Here is a 19012-nt window from a genome sequence, read left to right on the forward strand (position 1 = left end):
TCTGGGATTTTCCAGGAAACCAAATAAATGGTACTGAAAGATATTACACATTTCAGTGAGGTCTGGAAACACTTCTACCACAGGCAAGTTCAGTACATTATACATGTAAGCATTAGAGAAGATACTTCAAGGACAGAAGCTGCAGGCTCATTTACAAAAAAAACAGTGTTTGTAAGGAGACTGAAGTATACTTAGGCTAGAATGGACAGAAATGGTTTTCCCTCCACAAGAGAAAGTCTGCTTGTGGAGCACAACTAAGGTATGCACACTGAATTATTATTACAAGTTCTTTAATGTAAGTGGAGTATCTCTTGGGACAATCCTTCTATGCTGTTTTTGATTATTCTTTCATTGAACATCTGCTACTGCTCTCAGTAGAAACAGGCAGTGAATTAAAGGAGCCTTTGCCTAACCTAATATGGACATTGCCATTTTTTTCCTGTCAGTAGTTTAGAAACTTTTTCTCTATTCGTCTAACTTGAAAATCATTTTGCCTGTTCTTACTAGATCTCTACTTCACTATCGTAAAGAGGAAAGAAGCAGGAGAAGATCCTTACAGGATCCCATGCGAGTTCATAGATTTTTCTTCATTTTTGACTCTGGCAAAAGATAGGGTTGTAAACAATTTTGTCATTTAATGAAGAGGTTTTGGAGCATAATGAACTCTGCAGCTGTTCAAGTCAGTGACTAAACCTATTTTTAGTAAAATAAGTCCAACTATTAGTTGCAAGATAATAACACGCAGTGCACAAAAGTCTGAGGAGGTTTTTATTGTTTTGAGAGATCATAAAACGGTATAAGACTTCAGCTAACCTAGGGCTTGCCAATTGTACAAGATAATTGGCTACAACTCTGGTTTAATCAAAAGGCATCAATAAAGAAATATTTGGTTCTTGATATGACTGAAAAACAGCTTGACACAGTTTTTCAGAAGATGTTCTCAGAGGTTCAATGAACATAGCTATAGAACTCTCTGGGTTGCAGACATCTACAAGGCCAGAACATAGTAAGTAAGAATCCCTGTGCTCTTTTCTGAAAGTAAAAATTTAGTAAAAACTGAGCACGGTGAGTAGCTGTACATGGTGCAGACTAGGAACATCTCCCTCCCCAACGTTGAGGCAGTTTCTACAGTTCACACACCACATTTTTGCACCTGCCATATTTGACTTGGAACTAACATTGTTCAAAATCAATAAAAACCTAGAATAACAGGAGAGTCTGTTAATGTAAATTATAGATTCTGAACACTTTTTCCATCTGGTAATGTCTGAAAAAACATAAGCGTCCCACAAAATCTTGATTCTCTGAAGCTATCCAAGCTAGGTGATTCTGTGATTCTATATGTGGAAATACCATTTCAAGTAATTCTGAAAGTATATTCCAAAGAGTGGGAAGTGTATTTGATGGCCTGCTTGATCTTCATGGCTCCTGAGTAGCTCAGACACACTGTTGCCACAGATTAACAGCTACACCTGACAAAGATATAGAGCCAAAGATAACACGTGTGATGTTTAAAAATTTTCTGAGGAGTAATGAAGTACAACATTTGGAACATAATTTTGCCCTCTGATTCATGTGGCTTAGCAAAGAGATTTGTTAGAAATACAGAAGCAGGAATGAGAAATGATCAATAGATATTATAAATAAATATTTTCCATAGAGCAGGCTTGTTTTCTTTTGTAATTTATAGCTGTCCCTAGAACTTCAATGTGTGTAAGCCCACCTTACCTTCTCCTGAAAGGGGAAATAAAAAAGAGCCTATTTGGATTTAATCTACCTATGCAATGGAGACAGACTTTTCATAAACATAATCCTACCTGTTGTGCAATATCTGGAAAGCAAGGTTTAAACATGCTTTACTATGATTGACCTGTGTAACAAAAAATCAATTATTGGAAGAGGGCATAGAATATTCCTAGGTGCCAGCCCTCCCACTAGGCTGGGTAGTCCTCCTCTCACTTTTATTAACACCTCCTCCCCCCCCCCACTGCTCTCAAATAATGCATTTTTAATGATTCCATGCAAGAGAAAATACCTTGGTAGAAAAGTCTGAGTCAATCAAGCTTATTTCATGACCTATTTACTATTTCCTTAGAAGTGGAGGATGTGAATTTGAATTCACAGACAGAGGATAAATATGAAGCTGGATCTTCCATATTCCGGTGGCAATCTAACAAATACTGATTAGTTCATTTAAAAATAAGCAAATACTAAAAATGATAAAAAGCAGTGCTTTCATAGTGGATATAACCTGAGTATTGATTTAGAGTTTTAAAAGATCAAGTTTCCATTTCTTTATTACTATTGTCTTCTCTTAGCCAACCTACTCTGATTCAAGAATATATATATTTTTAATGCATCTGATTATTAAAATCAGATTTTTAAAAAGTTTAACATGATTAAAAATGACAAATCTGTCAAGTACATAATCAAGCAACTTCTTTGGTGACAGGGGTAAAATATCAGGCTTTGGAAATGCAAAATATTTTTCTACAAGTTACCTCAGAGCAATGTCAGATTCAGACAGATATCCAAGCAGTTTTAGAGGTAGTTTGCTATGTTTGGCTATTGAATCCTTCAATTGTTAATTTAATTTAAACATTTTGTTGGAAGAGGGAATATGGATGGTTTGCATAATGACTGTTACCCTCTTGGGAGTGTTTCAAATGTATTAGAAGAAACATTAAGCATGATTTTCCAAAGCATACCGTGTCTGGTGCAGATCACTTATTAAATTAGAAGTTTGCATTTGAATTTTACAGCATAACATATATAATTTCTGTGTATTGTAGATTACCTAATTTTGTTTCCTGAAAAAGGATAGATATTGTAATACTACCTAATTCTGTAGATTTCCTGGTGGTTAAAGTACGACTTGCATATTTTTGCTTCCTGAAGAGTGAGTGACTCCTTGTGTACAAAACCTCAGGCTCCAGCAGGCTCTTAGCTGTAACAGTACTGACACACTGAGGTCGGAATGTCAAGGTTTACTTCGTTGACCATCAATGCTCTGGGGCAGACTGAAAGCATACAAAAATACAGATAGTTCTCAGGACTTACAGACTGAAGCGTGCACAAAGCTTTTTATGGAAACACTCTAAGCTGATGCAGCCCACAGTGGGACTCTACTTGAGCAGTCCCAATGACCAGGGTTCTTACACTGCAGCTCCACTTCACATAATGCAGCAGCAGCAGTAGAAAAGGTTTTCACTCAACTTCAGCAAATATTTATATACACTTGTTCATTTCATAATATCCTATTCTGCTTAACAAGATGTTCTGCAGTTTCTGGAAGTCACATGGCGTATTAGTAGAAGTTTATTTTTGTAAGTTCAGCTTTTGTACCATTAGCTACATATAACTTCCTTGAGGAAGGAAAACACTTACATTAGACATGGATAAGCAATAATACATCATCAGGCAAGATCATTTTGGCTGGAGATAGAATTGGAACAGAAAATGGTTACCTTTTCAGCTGAAGAGAAATTCAGTATTCATTTCTGACATCATGGGATTGATGTATAGAGTAAGACAGACAATTCTCCACCCATACCTTAACTTGTATTTACAAAGTCCTACAGAACCCAAGAGCTTGATTCAAAGACTATTGAAGTTATCTGAGTCTTTTTCTTCACTACAGTGATTTTGGGAAAAATAGAGAGTGTTATATGAAAATATTTGCCTCTGAAAATAAAACATTCTGGAAAAGTATAAAGACATTGGGCTGTCTGATGAAGTGGAATATTTGCAAAATATTCCGCAAAAATATTTGAGGTATTGTGTCCAGTCAGTCTTAGAATATATTTCAGCATGCTCTACTGCACTCAAAGTTCAACTAAGAATAACATGTGTATTTCTTGACTCACTCAGTTTAAAGACAGTATAACAATATTTATCTTCTTTCCAGTCAGCATTTCTCCCTCGTTTCTCTTACTGTCTTGTATATAATTAATCATTTATGTGTCTTGGAAGTCAGTAATTCCTACAGTTTTAAAGCCTATTATATGGAATGAAAGAAGGAAATTGGAACTTCCGTTCTAATTCTTAAATTTAATATATTATATGTGATGTATTTATCCAACCCCTACAACTATATTGTGTATATATGGATATTCCAACCCCTACAATTCTGTGATTCTGTGATATATTGTACCAGATTCTGTCATTTTAACGTTTTGGAAATTGCAAATCTCTTTAAACAAGTCAATTTTGTTTTCCTATTTTAATGCTGTTTATGGAAAATTGCTTTTCAGAAAATAAACAATCAGACAAAACAGATTTTACAAAAGACCTGAGAAAACATCACAGGGCTTGGAAAAAGTGAAGCATTTTGTTTTCAGCAACTTAAAACCTTAGCTTTGGGAGGTTTGAGGAGGATAGAGATTTTGTTATTGGTCAGGGTATTTTCTGATTGTCTTCTCTCTTCATTTACTTGCTATAGATTCTGATCATTCCTTGTTCTTTTCTTTGCCTCTCCTTCATTACAGAAGAATCAGAGGCTATTAGAAAGCATTAGATTATTAGATCATGCATAAAGTGTTCAGCAACATCTTTGCCTTTTCTGACTGTAGGTTCAGACTGCAAATCTCTGTAGTGTCTCATAGAAGATAATCAAAATTAGGAGGACATATGTTGTCATTCAGAAGTTAACCTACAGTATTTCCATAATTATGATATAGTAAATTAAAAAGTCACTTTAATGTAATTCCAGTTACATCATCATTCAACACAAAGTTTTGTGAAGTATAAATTGAGCTTTTAATGATTCTCTGTATAGCAATTCTACCAGCACTGAGAGCTGCTTTTCCAATAATGCCTAACTTCAAAGCATAGGAAAGTACAGGACAAAACTGTATCTGTCTCTACATCAGTACCCTAAACAGTACAGCATACCCTACAGAGACAACTTCCAGTATGAAAGGTTATGTCCTTCAGTTCAAAGCAGGGCATTCTTCAAATAGAGCATTAATCCTAACATCGCTTTCATTTCGAGGACTTTAGACTACCGCCAACTTGATATTAGCATCTTTAGCCCACAGTGAACACTTTTTGCCAATTTCAGACAAAACTTCAGTACATTTATCAGAGTACTAAAATATAGTAAATGCCTTCTAGAGACTGAAGTATGAACTGTTCTAATAGCTACAGTTTGATTTTGATTGAGGAAATTTCTTTTAACAACCTGAGTGAACTCTTCCAAATCTTTGCTTTCTAATGCAGATAGTTACAGCCACTATAGTGGCAACGTATATCTCAAGGGCCTGCCATGTATTTCCTAGGAAGTTAACATGGTTGTTGTCATCATTATTATGCTCTGTATTTTGCCCATAGGTATTTACTACAGTTGATAGTCTATCAGCAAAGGGTTCATTCCAATCTTTTTCATACAGAAAAAAAAAAAAAAAAAAAAAAAAAAAAAAAAAAAAAAAAAAAAAAGTCTGTGAAAGTAGCATTGGAAAACTTTAAAATAATGCAAATATTAATTGGCAGCACAGATCAATCAAGTAATTGTAACTTAATTTGTCATTTGTTGTAATGTCACCATTCCATATTCAGATATGTGGAAACTTTAAAGACATTTGGATGTGAGAAACTATTAATTTAAATAGGAACACTTACTTCATATGGGCTGCAGAATTACTATATTTCTAAGTTATTTCAGATGTAACTTCTACAGAATCTAAGCACTGAGCCTGTACCACGGGATCTCACTGAACATGTTACAATTTATCCCCAGCGCGTTCAACATATTCATTAGCTATTCCTTATAGCTAGCTACTTACTTAAAACACTACGGAGGTAATTAGTCAAGTTGAAGCTCAAAGTCCAAGGAAAACAATGCTGTTAAATGCCACCTAATCCTGAAAACACCTAAGCATCTCTAACTTTTGGCTTTAGCCTCTGATGCATTATTTTAGACCTCAAGAGGCTGTACCTCTAACTAATAATTTTCTGTAAAAGCAGAAATAAAGAAATATTAGATATGTTTAGCACCACTGACAAATGAAAACACAAAACAATCTAAAATAATTATATATAAAAAATAAATCATGTAAAATACTTGCAAATTGCTATCCAAATTCCTGTGCCCATTTCTGTGACATACTGCCACAGCATGATAGCAGCCTGATTTAATCTCAGGGATTATTTTACACTGCAGTATTTATTTCTAACAGCAGGTGCTCAGAAAAAAATAGGAACTGGGTTTGAAATAAAATAAAGCACAAATTTTCCTTATTCCTCTGATTTCCACCTGTCCAGGTGACTTGCTTAACAGCACTGCAAGAGCAACATTGTAATTTTATTCTTTTTATATATAAAATAGTTGGGTAATTGTAACTCTTTTTTTTTTTTTCCCTTACAATTGTAGAATATTTTGTTACGTGTTACTGCAGTAGGCTACTATTTATAAACTAAATCAATAAAGTAAAATTTCAGGCCCCCAAACATTTGTCTAGTTCCTTGGTATGGACTAATGTCATAATGCCCTTTGAATTCTCACTGTGGAGTGAACTGTCCTCTCTTCTGTGCTCAGATTTTCCCTGAAGAAAAAAAGTTCATTTCAAATTGGATTGCATAGGTAAAACTTAGGATATGCAGAGTGAATCATTAAGGTCCTGTGGTAAAAGAGGAACAAACCAAGCAGTGCAGACATTCAAAAAAAGGAAGTGGGCAAGACTAGATTTATATTTAACTGGACTATCCCTAGGTATAACCTACAGCATCATCCTGTCTGTTCTGTTTAAACATCTGAGTTTCCTTACAGAAGGGCTGTCTTTTTAGCATGAAGCAGTTAGAAATTTGCATATCTGTGTCACAGCAGTGTATTATCATTTCAATCTTAACATTTGGTTATTTTATCAGGACAGTTAAATACTCAACTAAGGGACGGGGAGAAAACAGTAAGCTCCTGGTAGTAACCACTTTCAATTTTTTTTTTATTATTTTTTTTAAGGTAGCTTCTGTACTGCATGTGGAGATAGGTTATTTACAAACTGTAGTTAGTTTTGGCACACAAAATACTTAAGCAAGCAAGTATTCCCGGAATTAAAATAAATAAATAAATAAAAATTCCAGTAAAATGAAGATTGAACTCTCAAAAGTTCAAATGATACCTGACTAAACAAAACATGACTGATCTTCAGAGATTACATTTATATGTTTAAAATAAGTTTTCTTCATGAGTTTGTAGTAAATTTGCTGACACAGCTTTTACTTTAGCAGACCCATGTTGTTGTTTTTTAGTAATAAAAATATCCTTTCTATTATACCAGCTTTATTTGTTGTTATGGATTGCTTAAATCCACTATGAGAAGACTGCTTGTTGGAATTACCAAAACTTTAAACCAATATAGAAGGTGGAGAATTGGGCACCCTATTTTTATTAGGTGTTTTCTGTGTATTTATTATTACAGTTGTTTGTTTTCTCTTAAAGTACAAGCTGGTTTAAGCATTGCTTTTGCTGAACGTTGCTTTCTTGATTGATATCGTTATGTCTGTCCAGGCATGACTAAGTAGATAATTGTTTTGTCATGGCATGAAAGGAACGGAGGACATAAACAAGAATAAGGAGATAAAAATGCCACCATACAATATCAAAAAAGCAAAAAGAAAAAGTCTGAGTTATTGTATATTGCATTATGTTGGGAAATATGAGAAAGCAGAACAAGAACATATGCTGGCTCTTTTAGCACATGTAGTATTGATGCATCTTTTAAAAATAATGCTCAACATTTAACAATTTAAAAGAAAAATAAAAAGATGCTGATGCTATTATTTATATGAAGAATTAGGTTATAGTAAAAGTACTCAATAAATTTGGGGGGAATGGAGTAACTAATCCATGTGGGCTTGTCTTATTGGAAAGGCAGTAAATTTCCATTAGACTCCCTGTGCAGTATAACAAGGTAGCCCAGACTAATGTTTCTTCGGATATACTGGTAGTGAGATTAAAGTACAAAATTATTGGGTGAGAAGTAAAAGGGTTAATATTTAATTTGGAAATTAGATTCCCATAAAGCTGTCTCTCAAAAGTCACTTTTTCTGCAATTTTGTGATCCCTTGGTCTGCTAAAAACAACAGGCAGAGCAGCAAAATGACCAGTGAAATTAAGACTTGGTAGACTATTTTTGGATTTATCATTCCTTTGCTTGCAGGGTTATTAGGGCCTCAGGTATAATGTGGTAGAACAGCAGATGAAGTGCAAGTAATTTTGAAGAAAAATAATTTTTTCAGGTTCTAAGAAGAGATTAATTTCTGGTTCAGTAAAGCTCCCATGTCTTACTGACTTTAATATTCATAGCTAAAAGTAAGAAGCACTGGTTTATGCCCAATGAGTTCAGCAAAAGACAACTTGAATCCACAACAATTTGGCTAAAGCACAAAATTATTTTGACAGCTTCAAGGAATATGAATATAGAGGATTATACAGGAGTTCAGCTAATAAAATGATGGGCTCAATAGGCATTTTGCTTTTCACTTAGAAAAGGCTGGAAGGTTAGCCAGACTATAATTGGGTTGGTTGGCTAAAGAAAGTACATGAACAATAATATTAATGAAGAGGATATCCCCTTCATCAAGCTGTGAGCTTTCCTATAAGCAAATTAGCAAAGATTTTTCAAGGTTTTACAAAATGAATAAAAAGTGAAGAAACAACTCACACTCCTTTAAAATGTAAAAACAAAACAAAACAAAACAAAACAAAGAAAAGCACCACCACCACCAAGAAAAACAAACAAACAAAAACCAGATTTTATACATTTTAATCCGTTCCGTTAGGTACAAAGTGTAGAATTGACCCTTTTGATTATGCAAACACTAAGCAATTTGACAGGCACCAGCATTAGAGAAAATACATTGCTAACAATGATAGGATTATAGTTCAATGCAAACGTATCTGCAGATACTTAACACTCTCAGTGGCATGGTATAATAGTCCTGTTATGGCCATATCATTGACTATGTGTAATTGCTACTTTCCTGGCCATCGTGACTTAATTCCACAAGTCAAGATTGTATTTTAGAGATCTACCCACAAAAGACAACTGAGGAGAAGAAAACACACAAGGGTGTTCAGGAATAATAGCAACAACAACAAAAAAATCCACCACAAATCTGTTTTTAAGATTACATATAAAAGTTATGTGAATAATGATATTAAAATAGGTTATTTTTTGTACTTGGATGCCTCTGCAGTGTACTCCATTATTTCAAATTGAGACTAGAATAGGAGCTAGCTGAAAAACTTCCTTGCCTGAGACCAAAATAAAGTGTTTTTCATTAGCATGTTTCCAGACAGTCCCTCTGTTAATATTTTCAGGAACAAAAATATAATTGCCATTTTTTTCTAAGAAAGGAGGGAAAAGAAAGAAAGAAAGAAAGAAACAAACAAACAAAAAGCAAACTGGGAACATAGTGAAATTATGGAAGATCTAGATTACAACACCAGTGAAAAATTGGAACAAATTGGATAGGAATATAAAAGTATCAGTTCTGACTGAAGGATGGAACTTATGCAAACAGAAAAAAAAAAAAACACAACACCCTTTTTAGAACATTTTGAGAAGTGTGAAAACTACAAATGCTAGAACTGTGAAAAGGAAACTGGGAATTTGATCCATATGTTCTGGAAATGCCACTGCCCACTGCTAAATTATTTTTGGAGAACAGAATGGAGAACAGAAGAACAACTGCTAAAGCTGTTATAAACACAGGCTCTCCCTGGTGATGCAAAAATTTTACCATGGCAGATATTAACGAGTGACTATTACCATCTGGATATGGTATTTGAAGAAATAATCTTTGGTACATTCTAGAATAATAATTACCAAGGAATACGGTATTATTTACCAATTACTTCTCAAATTCTCCAAGAGGAAATCATTCAGCTAACTCCAATGATAAAAAAACACAACACTATTCAGAGTGTTTCACAGATCAGTTTTCTTCTTATAGGTGAATATAGTTTAATAACTGAGTTTGTTTACATGATTCTACTGTCTTAACAAAGATCATATTTTAAGCTTGGAAAGCTCTTCATCATGGTATAGTTTTTCAAACTGAAGTATTTTTAAAGCATGCAAAATACAAAACAGCAATAGGACCTCTAAATAGATTCTGCCACTACTTCTAAAAACCAAAAGAGCATTAACTTACACAAATCATTCTGATTACAAGAGAAATAATTACCAAGTAACACGTGGAGCACACTGACTTGTTCATAGAAATGTGTGACAGGAAGGAATGAACATTATTTGCCCTGCTATTAAAAACAACCAAACCATATATTTCTATTCTGTACTTGTAGCAAGCAGGAACTTCATAACAGTTGGCACCTTCTACCTGAAGTTTGGCCCTGGACACTTATTCCTCTGACAATTGGATAGCCTCCAATTCCTACATTCAATTTATTCTAGACAGTTGGTACTCATTTATACCAACATTATCTTTCTAGTATGCAACATGTACTCTCATAACAAGTTCATTCTAGTAGCTCTTACCATACAAAGTGATTTAAAGAAAGTATTATGTACATTTTCTTGGCCATACCAGCAAACGCTCCCTGAAAATGTTAAAAGATGCTTTTTAAAAAATTCTGAATGGTGGCAACTATATACCATCTGTTTTGTTCTGGTTTAGAAAGGAATTGCATCAATCCGTGATGTTCTATACACCACCTCTCCCTCACAACAGCCACTAAGCAAAACCTAGCAACAAAGTTCTATCATATCAAAATATTGAAAAAATGATATTCTTTTATAATAAATGATGTAAAAATTATACAAATAACAAACTTGTGGTTTGATACTCATTTTTCCTCTTTTTGAAAAAAATGTCTTTGCTGAGCAATGTATCCACTCTAAAATAAATAATTTTCTGCATATATAACATAACCATCAAATTTGAACTGAACCTAAGTGCATTTTATTTTTCGTGTCTTTATTCATTCTTTTCTACATAGTATTTGTGGAATTCAGCATCTGGAACGAGCAGGAAACAGGTTGACTCTCTTTGACTCCCTTTATTTCTGCATAGTGACATTTTCCACTGTGGGCTTTGGGGATGTTACACCCAAGATATGGCCTTCAAAGCTGCTTGTTGTCATTATGATCTGTGTTGCTCTTGTGGTGTTGCCCATACAGGTAAATGTGGATTTTTTCTTCTCTTTCGAATTGTTTTTAAAACAAAACAACTGAAAAAATACTGTTATTATTGCATATAAAATATCAGAAAATTACTATCTTCTATATCTTCTATTCTATTTATACTTTTGCCACTGTTTGTCCTCATATAGTTTAGATTTATAATGAAATACGGAACACTAAAGCCAGTTTTCAACTGCTGGCAAAAGACATCAAGTACCACATAGCCCTTCTCTTCATCCTGAGATATGGGTTATTAATGGAGCAATTTAAAAAAGCAACACAAAACAAACAAAAAACAACCAAACAAAACCAACCAACCAACCAAAAAAAAACCCCAAAAAACAATAGCCAGCACTTTCTTTATGAGTATAACATTTCCTCTGCAGGCTTTCCCTATTTCTAATCTTGCTTCTCTCCACTTCCTCTCTTACTCTTACAGCTCAGCGCTAACTTAAAAAAACCAACTCATCAAATCTGCAACTTAAGCAAATTTTCTTCATATCTGTGTATGTCAGTATACACAGAGTCAAATGCACGTTTAGAAAATTTTGATGCCTGTATAGGCTTAGGCCTTCTAACCCGTTTCCACAAGAAAAGGTTGATTGATCCAAGTATTTCAATGAATCAATCAGTTTCATTACATTTACTGAACATTTGTCAGCTCATTAGCAAATGCTTGATGTCAGACACCCTCAGACTATAAGGCAGCACTGTCATGATGTTAATGGTCTGACATCTGGTGATGACCTAGACCTCCAGGACACAAAAGGGAAGTGTGAGGAGACACCATTCATGCTTATCAAATCTTGGAGTAGGCCTGATAGACCTTGAAGCTGCAGTTTCTCACACAGCTATGGTTTCCAGACTCTGCTTTTCTGATGGTGAACTAAAGCTTACTGTGAGCAAACACCATAGAGTCCCTGGAAGGCTTGAAGCTTGAGCTGTCAGCATTAATTTCCTTGAAAAAATTTGAACATTTCAATTATAGCTAAATATACAAACATACACAAACATATGCACTAATACAATTATATTCCCACTCAGTGGCAATTTAGTAAAATACATATTCTTTTTGAGACTAAAATATGCTTTAAGAAATTTGGAACTTCCTCAGAAATAGAAATTTCATGTTTGAACTACTTCTAATGTACACTTAAGCATCGTGTATATCGCATCCCTCCTGAGCAAAACTGCAGGCCACCATGAGGTCTCCCCTCAGTCTCCTCTTCTCCAGGTTGAACAAACCAAGTGACCACAGCCACACCTCATACATCCTCCCATCTAGATCCTTCACCATCTTTGTTGCCCTCCTTTGGACACTCTAATATTTTTTATGTCCTTATACTGTGGTGCCCCAAACTGCATACAGTACTCGAGGTAAGGCTGCAGAGTAGAGTGGGACAATCACTTTCCTTGACTGGCTAGCAATGCAGTGCTTGATGCTCCTCAGGAGATGGGTGGCCCTTTTGGCTGCCAGGGCGCACTGTTGACCTTGCAATTAACCAGAAGCCCCAGACCCTTCTCCACTGAGCTGCCCTCCAGCTGCTTGTTCCTCAGTCTGTATATATATCCAGGGTTGCTGTCCCAGGTGTAGAATCCAGCACTTGCTCTTGTTAAATTTCATACACAAATATTCATTCTTGTTAAATTTCACACACATACACATACATTCACTAGAGTGCCTAGCACTCTCGTCCATCAAGATCTTTTTGCAAGGCCTCCCTGCCCTTGAGGCCTCCTCCTAACAGCTCCTCCTAATTAAGTATCATTTGCAAACTTAGTATGCATTCAAGTCCTTTGTACAGATTATTCATAAAAACATTGAAGACAACTGTCACCCCAAAATGGAGCCCTGGTGTACCCCGCTAGTGACTGGCCACCAGCCCGATCTAATCCCATTTACTATAATCCTCTGATCTCTTGAGCTTTTGTCCTGCTATGATATAAATACAATTATTATTCACAATTCAGTTTCTCCATCAGTTGAATGGAGTGAGAAAAAGAGTAGTTACCAAAAACAGTTAAATGAAGCTCAGGATTAAATGCATATTACTTACTACAAGAACCTTTGAGATGACATTTGTGTGTTTTAGTAGTGGCACAGATCATTACAATATTATCTTTAGTCTAACAGGTTCAGACTAGAGGAGCAACATTTTATATACTTAATAACTAATTCATATTTCCTAGCCTATTGTGCACTAGGCTTCCCTTTGCAAGAGTACAAAACAGGTATTACTGTTAGCCTGCATACACTGTTAGCTGAATGCATCTATCATTCAGCAGCTGGCAAATGCAAAATTGCTGTATTAACAGTTTCAATTATTTTAATTGGTACCTATATGTATAAAACAGATAGTTGAGTATAGATTTGATAGGAATATACAATATTGTCACCTCCTGAATATTATAAAATCTCTGAAGAGAGTCATTGTCCAAAGAAAAATGGTGCTTCTATCTGAACATTTATACTTATAGTGACCTACATGTATGAAAATTTAACCTTTCATTTGAGAGAAGCATTTAGGTAACAGGGCACTGGAAAAACAGATCAGAGGTGTGAAATAAATAAAGTAAATAAGGTACCGTCTTCATTCTTTTCCAAATTTTTGTGACTGAGTATCACATGATATTTTAATGGACTTATCCTGCTATTTGTGTGATAGAGACTGGCTGTGTTGCCATGTTTTTTTATTGATCTAATCTACTTATTAAAGAACTTTTTTTTTTTACAAAGAAAAATGCATTGGGAGCTAAGGACATCTTTTAATAAAGGTATGAGCTAAACAACCCAATGTAGCTAAGTCATGATACAGTTTTACTGCACAGCTGCTTGTCTATATTTCACCGACACATGGCATCTATTGCAGTTTGAACAGCTGGCATACTTGTGGATGGAAAGACAAAAGTCTGGTGGCAACTACAGTCGACACAGAGCTCAGACGGAAAAACATGTTGTGCTGTGTGTCAGCTCCCTGAAGATTGATTTACTTATGGATTTCTTAAACGAATTCTATGCTCACCCCAGACTGCAGGTATTTAGAGTGAAAAAAACAAAAAACAAAAACCAAAAAACAACAAAACTCAAAACACTGATTTCGGGAGACAGTGTTCTGGAATGGCCTTTAATTTGAAAAACTGGATTTGGGAATAGTTGACTGAATTGGGAATCTCTAATTGCAGTAAGAAGCTGAGATACAGTATGGAGACAATCATTTTGAATTGAGCTAAAGGGATTAAATAGATAGAATTACTGTCTTGTTGAATTACGCTAGTCCTTTCAGAAACAGATATTTCCATGCAACTTCCTTTTATTCTATTTAAAGTAGACAAGAAATGAAAAATGTTCAAATTCTTTTTTTCCTCTTGTTTTGGGACTGTATCCAAAACTCCTCACAAGCCAAAGAATATTTTTGTTTTGTCATTTTGCTTTGTTTTTCATCAATGTTAAGAAGATTAGATCCTTTTGGTAATGTTGAAATTAAGAAAAAATTACATGGACTTTAAAGGACAAAGACCTTGTAAGATTACATGTGAGATTTTTCTTGGTTTACAACTATTCCCTAGTTAATGCAAACAGATGTCATAAAAGTTGTACTGATCACATAAAAGCATATATGAGGTAGCAGTTTGGATTCATTATTAGCTTTACTATAGACAATTTCTTTTACAAATATTTCTCTGACAATGTCTATTACTATGTTAACTGTGATACATTAAGTAATGCAAAACCCCCACAAAATACAGTTCTTCAAATAGTCAAGCAGCAGTATGACAAATCCCAAATGCAGATTATTCCCCAAATTAATTACCTAATAAGAAGCATAAGCAAATGTATAGAGAAATCCAGTTTTTCACAGATGTATACGCAAACTGAAATCAAAAATTTACTTAACTAATCTTAATAATGAGTCTGTGATACACTAGAGACAAAGTAAGAAAAATCCTAATACTACTTCTATAGCCTGAAACAGCTTATATGCATTCTTTTCATATTTGAAGTAGGAAGCTGTAAGATACAGATGATGCTGGAAGTAAGCTTCCAGCAAAAGTCTGTGTCTGATAAGGAAGACTTCTACATCGAGCCAGTCCTAAGCTCTCAGTCTCTCCCCTCCTTATATTCCTTCTCTCTCTCCTTGCATAACTACACACTTATATGCCTCTGCGCAACCTTACTTTTTTTGATAGGAATTTGTCTGTAGAACAGAACAGGAAGAAATGTAGAACAGAAAACAAAGTTTGGATCAGCCCATTAGTGTGGAGGAAAAGATTTCAGGGACTAATAGAGCTGGATAAAATAATTCTGTTTTGATTGCGGAAAGCTTCTTACATTTTCCAGCTAGAATTACAGAAAAGTGAACTGTATCTAAAAAAATAACACTTGTACAGAAACAAAAAAATGTTTCTAACTGGACTCGAGTGGCCACTTTTTAAGTTCTTCACGAGCAGTGAACAACTGTCCAGCCATTTTAAATTTGAGAATTAACACAAGTTTTTGACACTGACTCTCTATTGACTCATCTGCAACAACAAATGGTAACATCAAATAATAATGTGATTATTCCCCATTATGTTTTTTGCAGGACTATTATGTCGTCATTTTGTGTCCTACTGAGATGGATGCTCAGGTCCGAAGGGTGTTACAAATCCCAATGTGGTCTCAGAGAGTTATCTATCTGCAAGGCTCAGCACTGAAAGATCAAGACCTGTTGAGAGCTAAGTAGGCAAATATTGACAAATATTTGTTTTTCATTTTTGTTTTACACATACTGTTTCATAAATAAGCTTGACGGACAACAAAAGCTGCTGTACTAGAAAGAAAGCACGGGTATTTAGAAAGCAGGGATCTTTGATGTAATTTGTTTTTCCTAATATCTGAAAATTTTAAAGGAACATACATTTGTAAGCTTTCATTTCACCAATTTTTTCTTCACTGTTTTTTCTTTCTCAGTTTCTGAAGGTATTGATAGAGAGTGCCTGTTTTAATGTCTTCTGAAAAAGCAGTATAGAAAATTCCCAAACTTCCAATAATGCTAGAATTTGTTTCTGTTTTTTGTGCTCAGATAATAAAGATAACAGTAGCTCTCCTGACTGATTAAAAGGGGTTGGGGGGGAGTGAAAAATTATCATGACCCTTTGAACAGTCTTGTTTTCTTACTAAGTTCAGCCTGGTAATAAAAGCGACGACTCTACTATACCTCCAGATACTCTTCCTTCAGGACCTTCCACTTACCTCACACTTATACGACTTCTAAAAAAAGCCTTCTGCCAGTTCTTATTGAATGACGTTACTCAAAACACATCAGTCAAACACCATTTCTCAAAAAAGAAAAAAATAAATAAAACAAACAAAAAAACCCACCTACCATTGCTCAATCATTAAAAGGTGGGAAGGAATTCACAGTGGAATTCACGTAGGAGGACTGTCTCTTCAAACTCTCCGAGAAAGGTGATACTTTGCAAATAACTGATTTAACTTACCTGCACTTCTCTTTATAAGAACTTACCTGTCATCACTTAAATTAATCAACTAATACAGATATTTAAAATTAAGCCAGTAACTCCGTACTTGTGTCACTCAGCCTTTTAAAAAATTATTCCCAAGAATCTAAACTGCGAGAAATCTTGTAAGCAGTGGTGTCTTTTCAAATATCTGCTACTAAAAAAAAATAGCTACTTTCTTATCTGTTTAAAATTTGAAAATACTGCAAAGCTTATTTTCAGGATTGCAAACTTTTTTTAAGGAGTGGTTCCTTGTTTTTCACTTTGTTGCTGATGTTAAGGAGGAATTCATATGGGGATTTGGCTGGCATTTGTTCTACACATTGAGAAAGGAAAAATTAGACTGTTCCCTAAAGATAATCATGAATTTCACTTATAATAACCTGGAGGTAGTCAACTGTGCTTTTTTCTGCAGAACATGTAATTGAATGTACCTGTCATAGAATAATTTTAAACCTCTCCTGAGGGAAGAAGCATAGTAGGAATTTAATAGAACATTTAATATGAACTATAACCCAGTACCTAAGATGTTTGCTATATTTCTTTTTAATGAGAACATAATGTACTGAGAAGATAGCAAGGGACATAGTAAACAACTTCTAATACAGTAATGGTTAACAACAACAACAAAATCAAGAAGTGTTTTTGTTTTTTGTCAAAATTTATACATACATTATACATGAAATGCAATGCCAAAATATTGGTGATAAAGGTCTCACCAAAAAAGGAAAGGAATACCAAAAGTTAGAAGACTAAATAATTAGTAAATTGTTAACTAAGGACTGTATTTTTCTTTCTAAGCCTTAGTACACAATCTGACTTTACAAAAAAATGATATTTGTTCTTGCTTCCTATCTTTGAGAGTTCCATTTTGGATTTTTTTGGTGTTCTCTGAACAGTGTTCACATGCCTAGCATTAACAAGAAAAAACAAATTCTATCCTGTGGTATCATACTGCTACTTATATTGTTCATCAGAACAACTAGAACTTTTGTATCTACTTCAGCATTTGAAATAGCACAGTAACTGATTAAACAGCTCTCATTCTTCATGCTATTACTAGACTGTGCTTGATTTCCTTCCCCTAGAGCTTTCTCCCAGTCTCTGTCATGAAAAACATTTTTTTTTCTCTCCTTACACTTATCCACTTCAGTGAACCCTGTACAAATCTTAATCCTCTTCATATCCAGTCATTTTTTTACTTTATACTTTTTTCCTCCCACAAATTTATCTTCAATATATAAAGCGCTTTTAAATTCTGTCATCCTCAAGCAGTGGAAGAATTGTTTTTCACAGATCCAGATTTTCTGACATACAAATATGGTGTAAAAGACAAAGCTTTTCCAACTGTTAGAACATTATTAAAATGTTTCTCTCATTAGGGTATTACTGTGTTTAACATAGTTGTTATTAGTGATTCTGTTGTCAAAATTCATGATATCCACAGAACGTTAATATCAAAGGGGTTGTTACCCTTGCAATATGTAGCTGAAGTGATTCAAGAAACTTCAAAAAACATTGGAGAAAATGGTGGATACAATCATTGAAGTTTAATTTTCTTATAAAATCTTCTATACATGCTGTTGGTCCCTCATCATCTCTCATCAAAACGTGTTTCATCACTCATTTTACTGAATTTTCTTTCTTACAGTTTGTTTAAGACCATACCTTCCTATTTATGTTCTCATGCTTCACTGAAACAACTCATACAGCTCCCATGATTTCTTCTAAATCAGTGATTAGAATCAGCCTCCTGTCCTCACTTCTCCACATCAACTGCACTTGACCTTACTATTTTAGATATATGGATTTGCCTTTGTTGCAATGTTTTTTCCATTTGAAATACTTCAATCTTCTGAAGCTTCCCTTGTTTTCCTGTTGTTTACTGCTTATGGGGAACCTACAATGACCTAACCTTATCCTTCTCTTTGTACTTTCTCTGAATGACCTCACACAAACCATGTATTTAATCACCATTTCTGTAGCCAGAAATTATGAGGTTGCCCAATCTATCTGGCTTCTCATTACAGATATCTATTCATCAACTTTATTTTAGTTCCAGGAAAATACATCCTATTTTTTTTTTTCTGCCCAAATAAAACCAGTATGCTATTGTTGGTCATAAGTTTGGGATCATCTTGTAAAGCACCCTAAGTAGACTGAAACTGCACGTTTCAAGTGTTTTCTCATAGAAGCTCTCACTTTAATCTCACTGAAACTATGCTTATGTTTTTAATATATATCATCTTACGTCCCTAAATACTTGTTTCAGAACACTCTGGAAATATTATTTATATAGTCCATTGTGTTACCTTTCATTGCAGTTCTTCCCTGGCTTACGTTTCTTTTCACATCAAAAAGTGACC

General features: G+C 34.5%; 1 protein-coding gene and 1 long non-coding RNA gene across 13 annotated transcripts in view; one reads left to right on the plus strand and one right to left on the minus strand.

Moving 5' to 3' along the window:
* KCNT2 (potassium sodium-activated channel subfamily T member 2) overlaps nt 1–19012 on the plus strand; it is a 151793-nt gene that overhangs the window by 64730 nt on the left and 68051 nt on the right. For all 12 annotated transcript variants that reach the window (XR_011810866.1, XM_072041507.1, XM_072041508.1 and 9 more), the window contains 3 exons: nt 10961–11141; nt 14015–14179; nt 15728–15864. Coding sequence is in view for 11 of the 12 variants with exons in the window: in XM_072041507.1 (XP_071897608.1) it covers nt 10961–11141; nt 14015–14179; nt 15728–15864 (483 nt within the window). In the remaining variant the exon portion in view is untranslated. The remainder of the gene's footprint in view (nt 1–10960; nt 11142–14014; nt 14180–15727; nt 15865–19012) is intronic.
* The window catches only part of LOC110353704 (uncharacterized), a 526570-nt gene that overhangs the window by 63138 nt on the left and 444420 nt on the right, over nt 1–19012 (minus strand). The gene's annotated exons all lie outside the window — the stretch shown is intronic.

Source organism: Anas platyrhynchos, chromosome 8, assembly GCF_047663525.1.
Source record: "Anas platyrhynchos isolate ZD024472 breed Pekin duck chromosome 8, IASCAAS_PekinDuck_T2T, whole genome shotgun sequence".
In the NCBI taxonomy this organism is placed as follows: Eukaryota; Metazoa; Chordata; class Aves; order Anseriformes; family Anatidae; genus Anas; species Anas platyrhynchos.